This window comes from Drosophila sulfurigaster, chromosome 3 (genome assembly GCF_023558435.1).
Source record: "Drosophila sulfurigaster albostrigata strain 15112-1811.04 chromosome 3, ASM2355843v2, whole genome shotgun sequence".
NCBI classification, from domain to species: Eukaryota; Metazoa; Arthropoda; class Insecta; order Diptera; family Drosophilidae; genus Drosophila; species Drosophila sulfurigaster.
This window is the reverse complement of record NC_084883.1, coordinates 6,751,354-6,771,388: the sequence shown is the minus strand read 5'-3', so window position 1 is coordinate 6,771,388 and position 20,035 is coordinate 6,751,354. Positions and strand designations below refer to the sequence as shown.

The following is a 20,035-nucleotide window of genomic DNA, read 5'->3' as shown; positions in this document are numbered from 1 at the left end:
TTAAAAATTAAATATGTTGACAAAATAAAATATAAATAAATTCCTAAAATTGTGAAAATTTCGTTTGTTAACGAGTAGAAAGTGAAAAATTAAAATTAAAGTTAGTGAAAATATGACTCAATCGAAGGAGCTTTCTTAACTGAACTTCAAGTTATAAGCCAGCATTAGATTGGTTCACAAACAAAAGGTAAAAATCAAAAATTTATGCTTATATTATGCTTATCGCACTGCAATTTTATTTTCTTATGTGTCAATTGGGTGTGGGGGGAATCAAACTTTTTTTTCCCCATTCTTTCGCCTTGTATTTGATGATGACTCATTCGAGTGCCTGACACTCGGCTGCGCTTTTATTGGAAGTGTGGATTGTGGAATTTTTTCTAGTATGTGCTCGTGTGTGTCTATGTGTGTGTGTGTCTGTTAGGTTGTGTGAGTGGTATATACCTCCCTAGCATAAACTGTAAGTCAGCAGGGTAGCAGGTTATACAAAACTATTTACATAAAGTTACGTTTCCTAGAAAATATTCATATCACAGTATAAAATACTCTTTAAGTTAAGTCATTTGATTCTCTAACAATTTAAAGCTATAAAATTGTTTTTAGCCAAACATTGTGGTTAAATCTAGTGGTGAGCAGAGGTAAAAGAAGATTTTTTATATTATGTTACTTCCACTATTTTGCGAGCTTATACTGTAGTATTTCCTTTGCTTACACATTCGAGACGAGGATTTATATACTTAGTTGTCTGTTGTATATAGAAGCAAATATAAATTTCATTAATTTCGTCAGTCATTAAGAGAGATATGTTATTTTTTCTTCTTGGCAACCAAATTACTTAAAACGTTTTATAGATCAATAAAAACGATTTTATAAATGCTTTGTAATTACTTGAAAAATACTGGATGGGGATAACGATTTGCTTTTAGCCATGCAACTCCATTTGCCAGTTGTAACCTCTCTTGCCCGCAGCAATCGCATAAATTTGATTCAAACCCCTTGGCGATTTGCATGAGTCACACAGTTCACACAGAACCACACTCACCCCAACACATACACACGAGTGTGATGGGCCAATTATAAAAGACCAGAGGAGTCGGTGCAGCCCTGGCTGCAGGATATTTATGGACCAAATGTCTCGCATATCGTTACAGCAAATTCATTGTATTTGTTTACTATTATTTCGTCCACTCCAGTTAACCGCAACCTAAGGCAAGCCAAGCAGCCATCTGAGCCGGGGCCAAGATGTCGTCGGTTAAGGTAGCGGTGCGTGTGCGCCCGTTCAACTCGCGGGAGATCGCACGGGAGTCGAAATGTATCATCGAGATGAGTGGCGCCACCACGGGTAAGAAAACGAGAACGTTCTCATTTGGAGTACATTTCAAGCCCTCTCTTTCTGTCTTTCTGCTTGCAGCGATTACTAATCCTAAGGTGCCGCCCAACACAAGTGAGTCGGTGAAGCGATTCAACTTTGATTACTCCTACTGGTCACACGATGTATGTCATTAAACATTTCTGCTTTGAATAGCACATAATAGCATTTCTGTTTTTCCACAGCCACGTGATCTTGATTTTTCCACACAATCCATGGTCTACAAGGACATTGGCGAGGAGATGTTACAGCACTCCTTCGATGGCTACAATGTGTGCATTTTTGCCTATGGCCAGACTGGTGCTGGCAAGTCCTACACCATGATGGGCAGACAGGAGGAGCAGCAGGAGGGCATTATACCCATGATTTGTAAGGATTTGTTTGGTCGCATTCAAGATACCGAAACCGATGAGCTCAAATACTCGGTGGAGGTCTCTTATATGGAAATCTATTGTGAGCGCGTCAGAGATCTCTTGAATCCCAAGAACAAGGGTAACTTGCGGGTGCGGGAACATCCTCTCTTGGGTCCCTATGTGGAGGATCTTTCCAAATTAGCCGTCACCGACTACCAGGATATACACGACCTCATTGACGAGGGTAATAAGGCGCGGTAAGCACTCTTGTTACTTCCCTCAACCCTGAGACGCAATCTTCAACTGCCCTTCGATTATTCCCAGTACGGTGGCTGCCACCAACATGAACGAGACAAGCTCGCGGTCCCATGCGGTTTTCACCATCTTTTTCACACAACGTCGCCACGATACTATGACCGACTTGACAACCGAAAAGGTGTCCAAGATAAGTCTGGTGGATTTGGCCGGCTCGGAACGTGCTGATTCCACTGGAGCTAAGGGAACTCGCTTGAAGGAGGGCGCCAACATCAATAAATCACTGACTACATTGGGCAAAGTCATTTCTGCTCTAGCGGAGGTGGTAAGTGTGCTCCATCGGTGTTCTCAGTTTCTTATTTGATTCTAATTATATTTATTTTTCTTTATCGCTTCATTAATCGACAGTCTGTAAGTATTGGTGCTGCATATACTTTATTTAGATTTAGCTAATTATTTGTTACCACTAGGTTTCAAAGAAAAAGAACTCAAAGAAAGCTGATTTTATTCCGTATCGTGACTCGGCCTTGACCTGGTTGCTTCGTGAGAATCTAGGTGGCAATTCCAAGACGGCTATGATCGCTGCTATCTCGCCAGCTGACATTAATTACGACGAGACCCTCAGTACTCTACGGTAGGAATTGCTTTAAATTAATCCCATACATATCGCAATCATAACTGTTGCCATTTACAGCTATGCTGATCGTGCCAAGCAAATTGTCTGCAAGGCTGTTGTCAATGAGGATGCGAATGCAAAACTTATACGGGAGCTCAAAGAGGAAATTCAGAAACTTCGCGACCTGCTCAAGGCCGAGGGCATTGAGGTGCAAGAAGGTGAGTTGTTGGTCCTCTGGCGCGTTTAGAAGAGGTAGCTGCTAAGTTCAGAGATCATTTACTAAGCTTAAACCTAAACTCTCTTGACACACCAGAAATTACATTCAAATACAAAACGAAACAATAAGTTAGTCGTAGTCTAGTAAACTAATAGAGTTAATAGAGTTAAAATCCCCCAAACCTATTTCCATTTAGGACCCGATGGCAAAGTGGTGTGTGAGAAGCGCGATGCGAATAGTAAGTAAAACAAACAAAAAGGCAAAATACTCTCAACAGGCTTCACATGCAACATGCAACAATGCAAATGCAATTTGTATTCGTATACTCTATATTATAGTGTACCAACGGTCTGTGTATTTTTGTGTGTAACGCTTCTTGTATAAACATAAATTCGCTTCAGGACGATTACAAAAACAATCGTACATACATACATTAAATATATATAAAATATAGTAATATTTTTATGATAATCTGTGTTCAATGTCCTATTTATGTTGCGTTTTTATTCTAAATACGTGGTGGGAGAATTGTCCCCCACTGATGAGTTTTCTTTGTGTTGCCCAGTCAAAAGATTGGCACATACTCCTTGCAGTCCGCACTGCTTCAGGGCTAGACGTGGACACGCCAGAGTAATGCGAAATTTTCGTAACTGTTTCGAAGAGTCACCAACAACTGAATTGGCAAACGCTTTGTTCCACATACTCAATAATCAATTAATAAATATCATACTCGTACTTTAATCAAATATACTTACATATTGTATATCCAAAATCTTAATCTCAGCACGCTTATCACTGCGCTTTTGGCTAAGTCCCTCAGAGTGTTCTAATGCTAACTCAGATTCTACTCTTACAGAGGACGAGATTACCAAGTCGACGGTTATTAAGTCGCCCACCAAAGGACGCAATCGTAATGGTTCCACCACGGAGATGGCAGTGGATCAGCTGCAAGCCAGCGAGAAGCTTATTGCAGGTAAGCTGTCAATTCCGGTATCATTTTCTTTTTAATTAACGAAAATCCTCTTAGAACTTAATGAAACCTGGGAGGAGAAACTCAAACGCACTGAGGAAATACGTTTGCAGCGCGAAGCAGTCTTTGCCGAAATGGGAGTGGCCGTTAAGGAGGATGGCATCACAGTTGGAGTTTTCTCACCCAAGAAGACCCCGCATCTGGTGAATCTCAACGAAGATCCCAATTTGTCAGAGTGCCTGCTCTATTACATTAAGGATGGTTTAACGCGTCTTGGCACACATGAGGCTAATGTGCCACAGGACATTCAGCTGTCTGGTTCGCACATCTTAAAGGAACATTGCACTTTTGAGAATCGAAATAGCACCGTTACTTTGTTGCCTCACAAGGATGCCATAATTTTCATCAATGGACGCAAGTTGGTCGAGCCAGAGGTGCTCAAGACTGGCTCTCGTGTCATTCTGGGCAAGAACCATGTGTTCCGCTTCACCAATCCGGAACAGGCTCGCGAGCTGCGCGAAAAAATTACTGAAAACGAGGCCGAGAACGAGGTAGAAAAGGCCGATACACAGCAGGTGGATTGGAACTTTGCGCAGTGTGAACTCTTGGAGAAACAGGGCATTGATCTTAAGGCTGAGATGAAGAAACGTCTCGACAATCTTGAGGAGCAATATAAGCGAGAGAAACTTCAAGCCGATCAGCAGTTCGAGGAGCAACGCAAGTCCTACGAGGCTCGCATTGATGCTCTGCAAAAGCAGGTGGAAGAACAATCCATGACCATGTCCATGTACAGCAGCTACTCACCCGAGGATTTTCATCAGGAGGAGGACGTTTACAGTGAGTATCTCTTGGTCACAAAAACACTCACTTATTGTGCTAAGTATATATCCATTTCCATAGCTAATCCGATGTACGAGTCCTGCTGGACAGCACGAGAGGCAGGGTTGGCGGCTTGGGCTTTCCGCAAGTGGCGCTATCATCAGTTTACTTCACTGCGTGACGATCTTTGGGGCAATGCCATATTCCTTAAGGAGGCAAATGCCATTTCCGTGGAGCTCAAGAAGAAGGTAGGAGGGGAGTCTGTTTGTTGAGTATACCTAAGACACAGATTTTTCCTCTGGCAGGTACAATTCCAATTTACCCTTTTGACCGACACTCTGTACTCACCGCTACCCCCGGAGCTGGCCTCAAGTGTGGCGCCTCTGCAGCAAGATGACGAGTATGGAGCACCACCAGTTTCCAAGACTCTGGTCGCTGTGGAGGTTACTGACACAAAGAATGGAGCTACACATTATTGGTCACTGGAGAAGCTACGGTATTAATTTAAGCTGGGTTTTGTAGCCTCTTCACATTCATTATTCTCTGCACCTTTGTTTAAAGTTTATTCGATTTTGGTATTATTGGTTTATCGTTTATCGTTTTTGGTACGTGCATGGTGGTTGTAATTCTTGATTCTAGTTATCATACATAATTCTAGTACTTGAAACTATAGAATTGCTTAATTTTGACATTTAAGAGCCGCTCCAAGAAAATTTAACGCTAGTGGCTACTTGCAAAATTCACCGCCACCATTTACTTATCGTCTTAAGTCTCATTGCCATACAAAAGCACACTAGCTGGTTAGGCTTTAACAGATGCTGATTTTTTACTTCTTTGGTTCTCTTACAACCCAAAAACCAAATAACAAATCAACCCAATGCCCCTTGTCCATAAATCCCAATCCTCATAAGCTATCGCCTCGAGTTGATGCGACAAGTGTACAATGTCGAGAGCCCGCCATCATCGATGCTATTCGATACGTCCAGCATTGAGGCAAGCGGCAATGGACTCACTCTGACCGAGATGCCACCACCACTTACCCTTTCCATGCAGTACACACAGACTCAGCCCCAATCTCAGATGATGTTGGAGCAGCCAGAGCTGAATGTGAGGGACCGTCAGGCATCCCCATCGCGTTTGACATTGGCGAATCTGATACCTTCTAGGTTTGCTTTCCATTTGAGGTTTCATTTGTATGTATTCGTAGATGCTTTCGTCATATTTGCATGCATGAGTAACTTTTCATTATTTAATTCTTTTCTTTATTATATCTACCCCATGAGTAGTTAATCCTCCTGAGGCTTTTTAACGTCAATTTCAATTAGTTGACTTATCATATGTTGATTCACTCTAAGCTCTCTACTATGCTTCCTGCTTCTCTGTGCACTATTGCTCACTGTTAATTGTGCTTTAAATTGATGTGTCCTTGAGCACTGTGTGACCCAAATTCATGTTATTATTGCAGACAACGATTAGAGCTAATGCGTGAAATGTATCACAATGAAGCGGAGCTGAGTCCAACCTCACCCGATTACAATGTGGAGAGTCTAACTGGTGGCGATCCATTCTATGATCGCTTCCCCTGGTTCCGCATGGTCGGTCGGTCGTTTATTTACCTGAGCAACTTGCTCTATCCCGTTCCATTGGTCCACAAGGTGGCCATTGTTAACGAACGCGGCGATGTGCGCGGATATCTTCGTATTGCTGTACAACCAGTTTTGGATGAGGAATCGATTGAATTCAACAATGGCGTCAAACAGTCTGCTCGTTTAGTATTCAATGAGGACGATGCCAAGCCCAAGTATCGTGCTCTCAATGAGAAGGATGATGTGCAGCGTTATATTGACAATGGAGGAATCGACAGCAAGCTTGAGGGTAAGTGTTGAATGCTTTAACTTTATATGAATGTTACCCATAGAGATTATAGAATATGAAAACATCAACTGCAGAGTCAGTACTTCATATGTTTGTAGTTAGATCAAGTATATTATAAAATTTGTCATGAAAAGAACTGAATAATTAACGTTATTTTAGGGACGCAACAATAAATATTGATTAAATATGGAAAATGTATTTTAAAGAGTTAAAATCATAGAATATATTGAAGTAACATTTTGAATAAGTCATAAAGGGCTAATGCTGTATTTATCAGTTGTAGTTTTGATTAATTGTAAAAATCCACGATTATGTTAACATATTTGATAACTAGGCTTTCTTTTTTACTTACTTTGTTTTCGCAATATTCCCTTATCCTCTGCAGAACTTGAAGATGCCGACTCTGGTCGCGGTATTGATTCTAACTCGGCCTCCGAGTGTCAAGAAAATGCCGAAGAGCCGGGTGAGCACTTACAGGTGGGCAAGGAGTTCACTTTCCGAGTTACCGTGCTGCAGGCAACAGGCATTGGCGCGGAATATGCAGACATTTTCTGTCAGTTCAAGTAAGTAAACAATATATGGTGTTTGGAATTTCCTCAATATATTTATGTGGTGTCACTTGATTTAGCTTTTTGCATCGCCATGAGGAAGCTTTCTCGACGGAGCCTGTAAAGAACTCGGCATCTGGAGCTCCACTGGGTTTCTACCATGTGCAGAATGTATGTTTATTTCATTTGTCCGTTTTAAAAAGAAGTTTATTAATAGACTTGTGCTTTTACAGATTACTGTGCCCGTGACAAAGTCATTTATTGAGTACTTGAAGACACAGCCAATCATGTTTAAGATCTTTGGACATTATCAGACTCATCCACTGCACAAGGATGCCAAGCAGGAGTTCGTTTCTCGTCCACCACCAAGACGCATGCTGCCACCAAGCATACCAATAAGTCAGCCAGTGCGCAGTCCCAAATTCGGACCGCTGCCCTGTCCGCCATCCTCGACAGTCTTGGCGAAGCATGATGTGCTGGTGTGGTTCGAGATCTGTGAGCTGGCACCAAATGGAGAATATGTGCCATCGGTAAGTTTTTTTTTACTTCTGCAAAAACTGCAATCTATAATTGAAAATGCAATCTCTAGGTGGTCGAGCACAGTGATGATCTTCCCTGTCGTGGACTCTTCCTGTTGCATCAAGGCATTCAGCGTCGCATTCGCATCACCATTGTGCATGAGCCCACACCCGAGGTGAAGTGGAAGGACATAAACGAGTTGGTCGTTGGTCGCATTCGCAATACACCCGAGTCCTCGGATGAGCAGGACGAGGATGCTTGTGTGCTGTCGCTAGGCCTCTTCCCCGGCGAGGTCTTGGATGTGCCTGGCGATGATCGCTCATTCTATCGCTTCGAGGCTGCTTGGGATTCTAGTCTGCACAACTCTGCGCTTCTCAATCGGGTCTCGCAAGGCGGTGAAACCATCTACATTACACTCAGCGCCTATTTGGAGGTACAATCTGAAAAACTTCTTAAAGCACATTAATTCATTGCCTTACTGTTGATAGCTGGAGAACTGTGCGCGACCTGCCATCATCACCAAGGATCTGAGCATGGTTATCTATGGACGTGATGCACGCACTGGACCGCGCTCATTGAAACATCTGTTTTCGGGACAATATCGCAATCCGGAAGCCAATCGTCTGTCAGGCGTCTATGAGTTGTCGCTGCGCAGAGCATCCGAAGCAGGTAGTCCAGGTAGCAATTCTCATTGTAGTTGTACTCGGTCTTTTCGCACTCATTCAAGTGCTGAATCGTCTACTGATCCCGCTTGCCTTCTTGTTGCATCTCCCACACTCCATCCCTAGGTGTACAACGTCGTCAGCGTCGTGTGCTTGACACCAGCTCCACATATGTGCGGGGTGAAGAGAATCTACATGGCTGGCGGCCACGAGGCGACTCTCTGATCTTCGATCATCAGTGGGAGTTGGAGAAGTTGACGCGTCTGGAAGAAGTGGGCCGTATGCGTCATTTGCTGTTGCTGCGCGAACGTTTGGGCATGGACACCAATCCCAATCCGACCACTAAAACTGAAAAGGATGTGTGCAATCTGGCGGCACGTGCTGCTACCTCGCCAGTGCACATGGTCATACCACAGTCGCCGCAGACTCCCGTCAAGGATCCACAGCAGATCATGCCCGAGCGCGAGTACAATCAACGTGAGCAGGAACTTATGCTCAAGTGCTTGAAACTGGTGCAAGGTAAGTACTCTCGGACACACCTCTGCCATCACTTAACTAACGAATTTATATTACAGGCCGTTACAACAGGGTTGACCCGAATGAACCACAGTCCCAGACAGATGTCTCTCCTAGTGATGAGGGCTGTGCTGACATGACCGTTAGCTGTATCTCTAGCAACTCCATGGAGTATGTACCTGTTATTTTTATATAACGCATGCCTTATTCATTTCCATCTTGGCTTTATTGATTTATTTAACACACACAATTGGCACACAACCCAGAAAGACACACGCTTCCACAAGTGAAGGCATTACTAGATGAGTTTATTTGAAGCAAGCAACAGTTTTGTTCAATCCTTTAAATGCGCGATAAGGATATTACCTTAGTACAATAAATGTATTTAGCATGTAAAAGAAGACAGTAAAAATAATTAGAATTGTCCGATTATCTGAACATCTGAATCTTGCAAACGACAATAGTTTGTGAGAGGGATTATTTGAATAACACTGCAGATAATGCTAAATTTAGCTTCGGTGGCAGTAACAGCCATTTCACCGTCAAGCATACTCATCGCCCTTGTTAATTTGATGAAGAATGTAATCTAGAGTTTATTGCAAAATTCTTCAAAAACGACTATGAGTAAACAAGACACAGGTCTCAATTTCGTTGACACATTTATTTATTTCTGCGAATAATGTGACTGCAAAATAAGAAATTCTGTCCTAGCAGAGCTCTCATTGCAGTTTATAGTTGGTTTCTAGGCAAACTAGTGAATACATATATTATACATCAATATAAGTACCATAGTTGAAATTATTCCAAGTGTTCTTACTGGAACACACGATGTGTTTGCACCTCCTGTTGTTGGACATTGGTGGGGCAATCACTACGTAGAATGCATTTTAGTAGACTCTCACTGAAGACATAGCCGGAACGACATACGCAAGGTACACCACAGTGAGGTAAACATTTAAGGGATTTGTAAGCGCAGGTTTCGGGGCAAACACCGCCGCAATTCACAGCTGTGGCATTGCGGCCACAGAAGCCGGGAAATGGATTCCATATAAAGTTCTTGCGGTCCGGCTCTGGGTTGGTGTAATGATGCAGAGTCTCGTAGACCTCATCGGCTAATGTGCTGTAGTTTAGCCACCAGCACAGCAGCAACAACAACAACGGCAACTGTTGCAACAAGCGAAACATTCCGCGTTCTAATTACAACTGATTCAAGCTCGCATTCTGAGCTGACTGCTCGATGAACAGAAGCGATGTTGCTGTTGCTGTTGTTGGAGAGAGCACGAACTCATAAGCTAACTCATTTGCGCAAAACTAATACTCAATCATGACTTCTGCTCAAAATGAGCGACTCAAAAAACAATTTCGAAAATTATGTTTTCCTTTGTTTTTTTACACAATTAGAAACCACAAATTTGTAATTCGACACAGGTAATTTTCTTTTTTAATATTATTCCTAAAAGTCTACCCAGCACTCAAAGAAAGCGGTTTCTAACGGTATCTTACTGTAATTCACAGATTATGCTCTCCAGATCGTGCCGATGCACCAAATGGTTGGGAAGCTCCTGCGCCGGCAACTCAGCCGGCACTGCCTTTGCGCTTATACGTTCCAGAACTGGAGGAGATTCGTGTTAGCCCAGTCGTAGCACGTAAAGGTCTATTGAATGTCCTGGAGCATGGGGGTTCCGGCTGGAAGAAGCGCTGGGTGGTAAGCATACTTGTGGATTATATTGATATATCATCACTGATTAATTTTCTTAAATCAAAATAGATTGTACGTCGTCCTTATGTATTTATCTATCGCTCTGAAAAGGATCCCGTTGAGCGGGCCGTCTTAAATCTGGCCACAGCTCATGTGGAGTGCAGCGAGGATCAGGCGGCAATGGTTAAGATACCCAACACATTCAGGTGAGTTCTTGACGGACAGTTAAGAATTCTGGCGGCTAACTCTTTGCATTTGTATAGCGTGGTGACCAAGCATCGAGGCTACCTGCTGCAAACACTCGGGGACAAAGAGGTTCACGACTGGCTCTATGCCATTAATCCATTGTTGGCCGGGCAAATCAAGTAAGCACAAATTATTGAAGCCCTTAAAATGATTTTTTAATTCATTGAAATTATTTTCTCTAATAGATCACGGCTGGCGCGTCGCACTTTGGAGCCGGCTTCGCAGACAGCTTCACAGATTCAGGCCAGCAGCGTGGTGAATCAAAACGCAGCGAATAAATGAGATACAATTACGATGGAATCCGTTTTGGTTTACTGAAACGCAGGCTATGGCTGGCTGCAGCGACTGGGCATGACCAGGCGACTGATTCGCCGGCAGACAAATGATATGTAGCAGCAGGATTCCATCGTTCAACGATGTATTGTGAAAAGTGAATGAACATAAACAAAAACCAAAAAACAGAACAAACAGTCAAAACAAAACAAATCCAAAAAAATGCAAAGCGTACGTAATAATTAAGTAGAACAACATGATTATTGACAATTGTAATTTGATTGTAATTATTTTTTTAGTCTTCAATTTGCCAGACAGGCGAAAAGTAGGCAATGGAAAGAACGCCAAACGGCAACCGAATAACAATGCCACAGAATTTGTAGCATATTTTCAGGCGCAGTATGTAAACTGTCTTACTTATCCATTGGTATTACGTTTTAGTACCATTTTTATGTTACAGACAGATCATATGTTTTGTAAATAGCTTACGTTTCTGAATTGTATAAATATTATCATTAGTTATCTAATTATTTGCCCAACACATTATTTATTTTCCAAGTGATATTATGTTGAATACAAACAAAATTCATAATTACTCTGTTAGTCTCACGGTAAATGCTTAAAAGACGAGGACAACAAAGACACACACACATACATACATATATGAATTTTAAAGGAGCAACTTAAGCAAACATATATACTTCATATTATATATAAAGAAATATATATATTTACATAAATATATATAAACAATATTGTATAAAACATATATATTTGCTGTTTATACACAAATTTTCAACAATCTACAATGTATGTTTAATTAGTTACACAAAGGAAAAATAACAAAACGCAGACAAGCAAATATATGAAATTGCAATTACAAACATATATAAGGACATCTATTTATATAGTAATATATATGTGTGTTAGCGAAGACCGTTCAGTATATAGGATGTAGTGAGAAGAGAGATGACAAAGGTGAGGTTTAAAGTAAGCGTAAGCTCAGCAAAATTGCGAAAACCGATTATGATTACGATTAATTTGATAAAGAAAACAAAAAACTTTAGAAATACTTAATACTCTATATGTATGCAAACAACAAGATCGCCACGAAAAGAGTTATAAACAATGTAAATGGCACTGCAATATATACAACAAACAAAAATGAAGCAGAAACAATTGAAGAAAAGAAAAACAAAAAATTATGAAAAATCCTTTAAATGATGCATGTAGTAAAGTCAATCGAAAATTGGCTGCTTTGAAGCTTTTCAGTTTAATTTACCCCTTCTCTGTCATTATTGATGTATCTAACTGTTGTTATGCTTTTCTCGATTACGATTAATATTTCGTATTCAAAAGAACCACCTGCAAAATGCTTAAAGCGATCAAAAATAATTAAATGTAGTTTTGATAATAATTGTAATCGAAAATGCAAGGCCACCTGTAAATTTCTAAGAAACTTCGAAAATGCAATGCGCTTAAAATGCAATATATATTCGCAATACTATTATCAGATCCCAAATCTACTAACATACTTACTAAAAACAAAATCCATAATTGAAATTAACGTACGACATTTATTTGCATTTGCTTCGAACATGGCACGAGCTTAAGTCGGGAAGGACGGCGGGCAAAATATGTAAAATATACGTATGTATATTGCTGAGGGGCCAGAACATTGGGATGACTTGTCACCAGTGATAAGTGATATCCCAGATTGTTGGATGAGCTCGCTTTCGTTTGTTTCCATTGAAAAGGAAACAGTTAAAGGTACGTTAAGCGGGCTGGAAGGGTCAAGTTTAAGTTTGTAGCGAAATGTAAACATTTGTTAAACTATTATTAATAATTATTTCGAATTGTAACATATTAGAGAATTGTAATTACAATAATCATACATTTACTTACCACACTATTCGCTGATTAATGTAATACCTTACATGATATGCACATCCAGTAAATGCGATTACGGAAAAGCAGCAGAAAGAGAGCTAAATTTATTAGCAAATCGAGCAAACACTTCACTTATACTGCAAATTCGAGTACAATACTTACTCGAAAAATATATTTGAAATTCAATATGAAACTATATATATATAAAATATAAATATATATAAATGAATAAATATATATATATATATATAATATATATTTAACTCGGGTACGTAAACGGAAAACAAATACAAAAAAAAATCAAAGAAAATTAAACACGGAACAAAGTAATGTAGCAAAGGAATAACGTTTATGGATTCGGTTTATCAATGCGGAGATGTACACCCAATGAATGCGGCAAACAATATGAATTCTATGCTATCTGTATGTATAACCCAAACAAAAATGATATATGCCAGAGCGTATCAATATTAAAGAATTATAAATTAAAACGGCTTTAAATAAAAACTGTAACTTGATGGTTTTTCAATGGTCTTTGGAGAGGGATGCAGGTAAGCAGGTTTCTGAAGTCATAGAGTTGCAATTGATATCATATTGCACACATTTAAAGTTCGATCATAGATAAAAGATTTAATGTGTCACAGAACATTGAATTTGTGAGTGAATGATAGTACATATAAATAATATGTTCATTTAAATTGCTATCATGATTTTAGATTATTTAAATTTTATTTTCGTTTATAGTTGATTTTTAATTATAACTTTAGCCTACTGACGTCAGAACTCGAAATTAAATATAAAAATCAATAGGTAAATTCCCCTTTATGAAATGGTTTACCACGACAAAATAAAAGTTTTTTTTCGTTCTATGTTATACAGTATTTATTTATTGCATTGTAAATATAGGGAACAAATAGGTGTAAAGACAACAAATGTTCGTTTGCAATTGGTTTTCGCCTTAGGTTAAAACTACTCAATTTAGAATCTTTGATATTCTTTTTGTTATGAGATATAGTTTTCTATATTCTTTTGCTTCAGATTTGCAAAAAAAAATTTTTTGAAAATAAAATTTAAAATATGGAACATTAAAAAAATTAAAGATGCATTTGTGCACAGCATCCTAAAACTAGACGGTTGGAATTGTCGCAGGTTTCTCAAAAATTTGCGTTAGAATGGATGTTCTCAAAAATTATTTTCGAAATGAGGAAGTTTTTTTTCATATATCTTAAAAATGAAAATTGCCCAAAATCCGACGTAATGAAGACTAATAGATAATGCCAATTGTTAGGAAAATACCTGTTTTTATTTTTAAAAATTTGTATATTTAAGCATGGTAATGTTCGCAAATAGTTTTAACAATTGTGATGAAAGCGAATTTACAAAAATTGCTAAATATTTCCTTTTTTAAGTGAGTCTTTCAAATCAATCTATGAAATTGTGACCTACATACACCGCGTATGCGTTATATGCTAACGGCAAGCCATTGGTTGCGGAAGAAAGGCAACTACTAGAAGCAACTCTCAAACGAAGCGAAGTCACTTGCAGCTTAGCAATAGTAATGGAGGAAACAATTGCTGCAAACAAATATTATGTGGAATTTTGTTAGTGAGAGGCGGGACAAATTCACTTAACGCTTACAGAATCTCGTCAACTGTTTTGTGCTGTTGTAATTAGGGAACTTGTCATTGCCGTTTGGTATTTGGTATTTGGCATTTCCAGCTACTACTTACCTGTGACTGACCATCATCGCATACACCTTTTTATGGCCTTTTGTTGGCTTGCCACAAAATGAATAATTCAAAAGTCGACAGTGAGAAGTCGCCAGTAAAATCCGTTTTTGCCTCTTAGTCGATGTCTCAGTCGGTTCTCAGTTTTCGTCTCGCTGTTCAGTTGCAATGGCTTTATGCCCTGCAATAGAGTAATCGGGTTTAGTCAAGAAAAGTGCAACGCTTCTTGGCTTATTTTAAATGTATGGACTTCACATTGATCAATCTTGCAATTTAAAGCATTAATATATGCCTGTAACAGAGGCTAGTCGCTACACAATTAGCTATCGGTTAACATTAGAAGGTCGATAGGCACGAATCTATAGATTACAAACAGTCAAAATCGGTAGCACCAGCAGCAACTACATATGTACTATATGGAACTAAACTAAATCGTATTGATAATATATACATGTAATATATTGTTTTATATCTCATATAATTTAAAAGTCTGAGACTATCTATACAACCAATCTTACGTAATCAACAACTTTTTTTTTAACCAACAACTTCAGTTTATTTAAAGGATTACTTTCATAAGAAATATAAAGAGTATTGAAGTTTCGGCAACAAAGTGCATTAATGTTGTTGTTGTTGCATTGCCATTGGCTCTGATTGAGGTCAGTGAAATCAAATCTCTTGGACGTTCACAACTTGTTAGCACTTTTAAGAACGGCCTGTGGAGTGGGCTTAGGTGGCTAGTTGTTGTAAACGCCGGTTTTTTATTGTTATTTGTTGTTGTCTGCTGATGTGCAGCAACGTGTGCGAATACTTGAGTTCGACTTGGTTGGTTGCTCCCTTGGCTCAAGCGGCTCAAGACTTTCAATGACCAAATGCAGCAGTGGCAAATGTATTTTGGCTTCCTTTGCAGCGACGATACCCAAAAGCCAACACACAATCAGTGCGATGAACACGGTCAGTTTCCGCCTCATCTAAAAATAGCAACAATTAAATGCAAATCGAAGGCGGGCCAAAAGGTTCAATTAACTTGGCAAACAACAAAACGCATGACAGCCTGCGAGAGCAACATTGACATTGTCAATGTCTATCGATTGCCAAGTGTTGCTTGCAACGTGTTGCTGAGGTGTCTTCTAAAGACAGCGGATGCTATAAAAGCAAGTAGCCAGCATTGCCGAAAGCCAGAAGAAAAACGTGTGAAGAGGACGTGAAGTTGTCGCGTCAGTTTTGCCACACGGCTTAGTTCAGTTTTTTGCGTTGAAGGGACTTAAGAGTTTTCTTATTGAAAGGCAATCATGTTCGACTCGAAGATTAAAGTGCCCAAGTATGACTCCGATGCATTTGACAATGTCGAGTACGAGCTGCAGATGACCTACACCCTGGAGACGGATCGTCGCATCATGAGCTTTTACGATGCCATGTGGGGCATTGAGGTAACTGGCGGCAGCGATCAGTTCGAGCCGTTGACCATTGTTAATGTCTCGCCCACTGGCCTGGCCAAGCGTGGTGGCATGCGTATCGGTGATGAGATCACCCAGATCAATGATGTGCCCGCTTTGGAGATGACCTTCAATGAGGCGTTGCAACTCTTTCGCAGAAGCTCTCGCTATGTGCGTGTTTTTGTGCGCGGGTAAGTTGACAGACAGTTTTGGTCATCGAAGAGTTCTGGCTGAGATATAATTTGTCTTTGCAGTGATGACGATGCGCCAGCTGAGGAGGATTGGACCTGTGACTGCTGGTTCAAGCCCAGGAAGCCTTGGAAGCGTGACTTTACGCCTATTCAGTGGACATTCCCGTGGAACGATCGTCGTAAGCCAGTGTACAAGGAATCCAACTGCTTCATGGTGCCCAGCAAAATGGAGGAGAAGATTCGCGCAAGACGAGCGGCTACCTCAGCGGTGCACAAGAAGGAAGATGCGGCGCCACACACCCGTTCGTTAACCCCAACGCCTAGGCCCAAGAATCAGCCAGGACCCAATCTATTGGAGAGTGTGCTACGTCCACGGGGCCCACCACCAAGGGACTAAGATTAGATGAGAAACTCAACCAAAATCTGGACGAATCTACTGTGCAGCAGGCAGTGCTGAATCCGCTGCAGTGCATCACAATCTGTCGAGTGTCAAGTGCCGACTGGGAAGCAATTTTAATTTGCCAGACACAATTAAGTCGAAGTACCAAGTAGCATTCCAAAGATGGCATTCACGCAATATGCCAGAGTTGTTGACATGAATAAATGGTACTGACTTTAAATAAGTTGGCATCGATTGAGCAAATTTTGATCCATTTTTTATTTCGCTTATTTATAATTATCAAAAGTTCAATGGAGTATCGTTAAAATAACCTTATTAATATATACCCGCTACCCAATTTGAATAAAAGAAATATATTTTGCGGTATTTTTCTCAAAAATACTAAATATACTGAAAAATACTAAAAATATACCAAATGTTATATTTGGTATATCGATATAGTACCGCATTAAAAATATACCATAGACGGCACAATATATCAGATTGTCAGCCAAGGCAACTAAGACCCCTAGTAAGAAGGCGTTTTTGTCCATACAAAAGTATTTCTTTAATGACTTCGGCAATTTTTTATCTGATCGCAACCAAATTTTCAGGAATCATAACTACTATAATAATTATTGTATATACCAAAATTCGCAATTCTAGCTTTAAAATTAGGCTTGTTATTCGATTTTTTTGATTTGCGGGGGCGGAAGTGGGCGTGGCAAAAATTTGAAACAAACTTGATCTGCGTGCAAACATAACAAATACTGTCGAAAAAAATTATAGCTCTATCTCTTATAGTCTCTGCGTGCAAACATAACAAATGCTGTCGAAAAAAAAATTATAGCTCTATCTCTTATAGTCTCTGAGATCCAGTGTTTCATACGGACGGACGGACAGACACACAGACACACAGACGGACAGACGGACATGGCTAGATCGTCTCGGCTGTTGACGCTGATCAATAATATATATACTTTATAGGGTCGGAGATGCCTCCTTCTGCCTGTTACATACATTTCCTGCCGGCACAAAGTTATAATACCCTTCTACCCTATGGGTAGCGGGTATAAAAATCTCAAAATATATGAGGTATAATGGTATACTACTATCTCTAACCCTAGAGATGTAAGTAACTAGTAACTGGTATAAATATGTTCTATCACATATAGTCGGAACGTTTATGGATCAGCATGAACACCCGTAATGTGTACATTATTTTCCATTCTATTTGGTTCTCCAAATAATCATTAAATCTGATAATAACCTTAGAAGGTACAATTTAAAAAGCTGAAATAAATTGTGTATACCCGCGTCCCATATGTAGGATAGAAGGGTGTAATAACTTTACGCCTGCAGGAAATGTATGTAAAATGCAGAAGGAGCATCTCTGACCCTATATATATATTTTTGATCAGCGGCAACAGCCGAGAGTATATATATATATATATATATATATCGTATATTAGTTTTTTCTTGCGGTGTAATATTCTATATTTTATTTGATCATATTGAAGACTGCATTGCAGCTTATCTGTTGTACCGATTACGGTAAAGCTGTCCAAGTTCTTATATATCGTAGCAATGTCGATATAGGAGCAGAAGACTGCAGGATACGAACTATATACTAAGTTTACCTGCATCCTGTACTTCAGTATTTGCTGAAAACAAAACGAAACAAGTTTTAAATACATGGAATGAGCTAAAAATCACGTTTTGTGGGTAGATGCAAAAAAGGTAGTAAATTTTTGCTGACAATTAACAAGCCATAAACACATGCTGCCAAGGACAGCGGAAGCTTTGTACCTTAGCTAAGAGGGCACAGCTTATACTTAAACACACAAATACACTCTAACATTGTTAGAAACTCTGACAGTAGCTTTAATCAGTGCTGTCGCCACAAAAAAAAGCTAGAACAAGTGCGCAAGCTACAGTCGAGTGTACTCGACTGTGAGATACCCGCTACCCATTTTGAATAAAAGAAATATATTTTGCGGTATTTTTCTCAAAATATACCGAATATACTGCAAAAATACTAAAAATATACCAAATGGTATGTTTGGTATATCGATATAGTACCGCATTCGAAATATATCATAGACAGCACAATATACCAGACTGTCGGCTAATCAACTAACAGCCCTAGTAAGTAGGCGTGTTTGCCCATACAAAAGTATTTCTTTAATACTTACATATTACTTATTTCGACAATTTTTATCTGATCGCAACCAAATTTTCAGGAATTATAACTACTATAGTAATTATTATCTATACCATTCGCAACTCTAGCTTTAAAATTACGCTAGTTATTCGATTTTGTTGATTTTCGGGGGCGGAAGTGGGCGTGGCAAAATTTTGAAATAAACTTGATCTGCGTGCAAACATAACAAATGCTGTCGAAAAAAAATTATAGCTCTATCTCTCGTAGTCTCTGAGATCTAGGTGTTCATACGGACAGACGGACAGACACACAGACGGACAGACGGACATAGCTATATCGTCTTGGCTGTTGACGCTGATCAAGAATATATATACTTTATAGGTTCGGAGATGCCTCCTTCTACCTGTTACATACATTTCCTGCCGGCACAAAGTTATAATACCCTTCTACCCTAAGGGTAGCGGGTATAAAAATAAAAATTAAAATTTGCAATAAAAAATTGGGCAATTAATTCATATTATGTCTTAAGATATTTTTTTATTTGAATTAAAAATTAAGAAATTTACCCAAATAAATGCAGCTGATTGCATTTGATTAAATGTTTACACCAAATACCTTAAGTAATTGCATCATTAATAATCTATTTGTCGCTTAATAATGTTGATACTGACAAATAAATATAATAACATTAACTTATTCCGTAGTTTCTTCAAAAATTGTCTGACTAAAACACAGATATAACCAGAAAAGGCTTTGTGGGCAGCACTGGCACCAACTGAAACGCGCAAATAACAGCGCGAAGTTGGGAGCGCAATTTGAAAAACAGTAAATAAGTCGCGACGGATGCGCAGCGCCGCAGCGAAGGGACGCGGGGAATGTGTCGCAGCCAGGACACGTAGCTGGCAGAGAGTCACGAAAAGGCTTTGCATACGAGCTAACGTGTGTGGTTGTTGTAGTTGTTGTTGCTGGTGTTGTTGTTCCCAGACTACTGCGAACTGTAGTATCCTGTGCTTCTACATCAAGGATATATGAGCAGGCAATGACATGACTTGGCAGCAATTTCTATTTGTGCATGGTCTTAGCACCCCTGCATCGTCTCAGTCGCCCCTTCAAAAACGAAATGAATTGTGACAAATGGGTCAGACCAGCGACAGGTCGAGAGGCAGGCAAAGAATGAGGGATGCAGAGAGAGATAAACCAAGGGGGGCGTGGCAGGACAGGTGCAATGCTGTAAATGGCGAAAAGGTGTGATATTGCTAGACCATGACCAGAGCGAGCCGAGTGCTTCACCTGCAGCTGCAAATTTATGGGTTC

At 39.8% G+C, this 20,035-nt stretch overlaps 3 protein-coding genes across 11 annotated transcripts; 2 read left to right on the top strand and 1 right to left on the bottom strand.

Moving 5' to 3' along the window:
* The first annotated feature begins 59 nt into the window (after positions 1-59).
* LOC133844305 (kinesin-like protein unc-104) lies at positions 60-13,337 on the top strand. Of its 9 annotated transcripts, XM_062278228.1 has the most exons (25): positions 60-187; positions 1,191-1,339; positions 1,409-1,491; positions 1,552-1,976; positions 2,044-2,299; positions 2,445-2,608; positions 2,669-2,808; positions 3,664-3,780; positions 3,835-4,614; positions 4,678-4,844; positions 4,902-5,092; positions 5,508-5,762; positions 6,062-6,471; positions 6,857-7,034; positions 7,100-7,190; positions 7,253-7,549; positions 7,609-7,971; positions 8,027-8,216; positions 8,327-8,719; positions 8,776-8,887; positions 10,118-10,144; positions 10,232-10,421; positions 10,485-10,621; positions 10,679-10,780; positions 10,847-13,337. In XM_062278228.1, exons 2-25 carry the CDS (start codon positions 1,240-1,242, stop codon positions 10,941-10,943), a joined length of 5,265 nt encoding a protein of 1,754 aa, XP_062134212.1. In that variant the 5' UTR covers positions 60-187; positions 1,191-1,239; the 3' UTR covers positions 10,944-13,337. The 9 variants fall into 9 exon arrangements, 8 of the variants coding, with proteins under 8 accessions (XP_062134212.1, XP_062134206.1, XP_062134205.1 ...); XR_009894594.1 differs by lacking the exons at positions 60-187; positions 1,191-1,339; positions 1,409-1,491; positions 1,552-1,976; positions 2,044-2,299 and adding an exon at positions 3,004-3,045 and having other exon boundaries at positions 2,426-2,608; positions 3,649-3,780; positions 10,847-11,165; positions 11,234-13,337; XM_062278222.1 differs by lacking the exons at positions 60-187; positions 1,191-1,339; positions 1,409-1,491; positions 1,552-1,976; positions 2,044-2,299 and adding an exon at positions 3,004-3,045 and having other exon boundaries at positions 2,426-2,608; positions 3,649-3,780; positions 8,027-8,207.
* LOC133844312 (accessory gland protein Acp62F-like) lies at positions 9,363-9,940 on the bottom strand. The gene has a single exon (XM_062278241.1). It carries the CDS (start codon positions 9,899-9,901, stop codon positions 9,530-9,532), a length of 372 nt encoding a protein of 123 aa, XP_062134225.1. The 5' UTR covers positions 9,902-9,940; the 3' UTR covers positions 9,363-9,529.
* A 2,383-nt stretch (positions 13,338-15,720) lies between the features above and the next one.
* Positions 15,721-16,821, top strand: LOC133844959 (uncharacterized). The gene is made up of 2 exons (XM_062279253.1): positions 15,721-16,178; positions 16,242-16,821. Exons 1-2 carry the CDS (start codon positions 15,844-15,846, stop codon positions 16,573-16,575), a joined length of 669 nt encoding a protein of 222 aa, XP_062135237.1. The 5' UTR covers positions 15,721-15,843; the 3' UTR covers positions 16,576-16,821.
* The last annotated feature ends 3,214 nt before the right edge of the window (positions 16,822-20,035 follow it).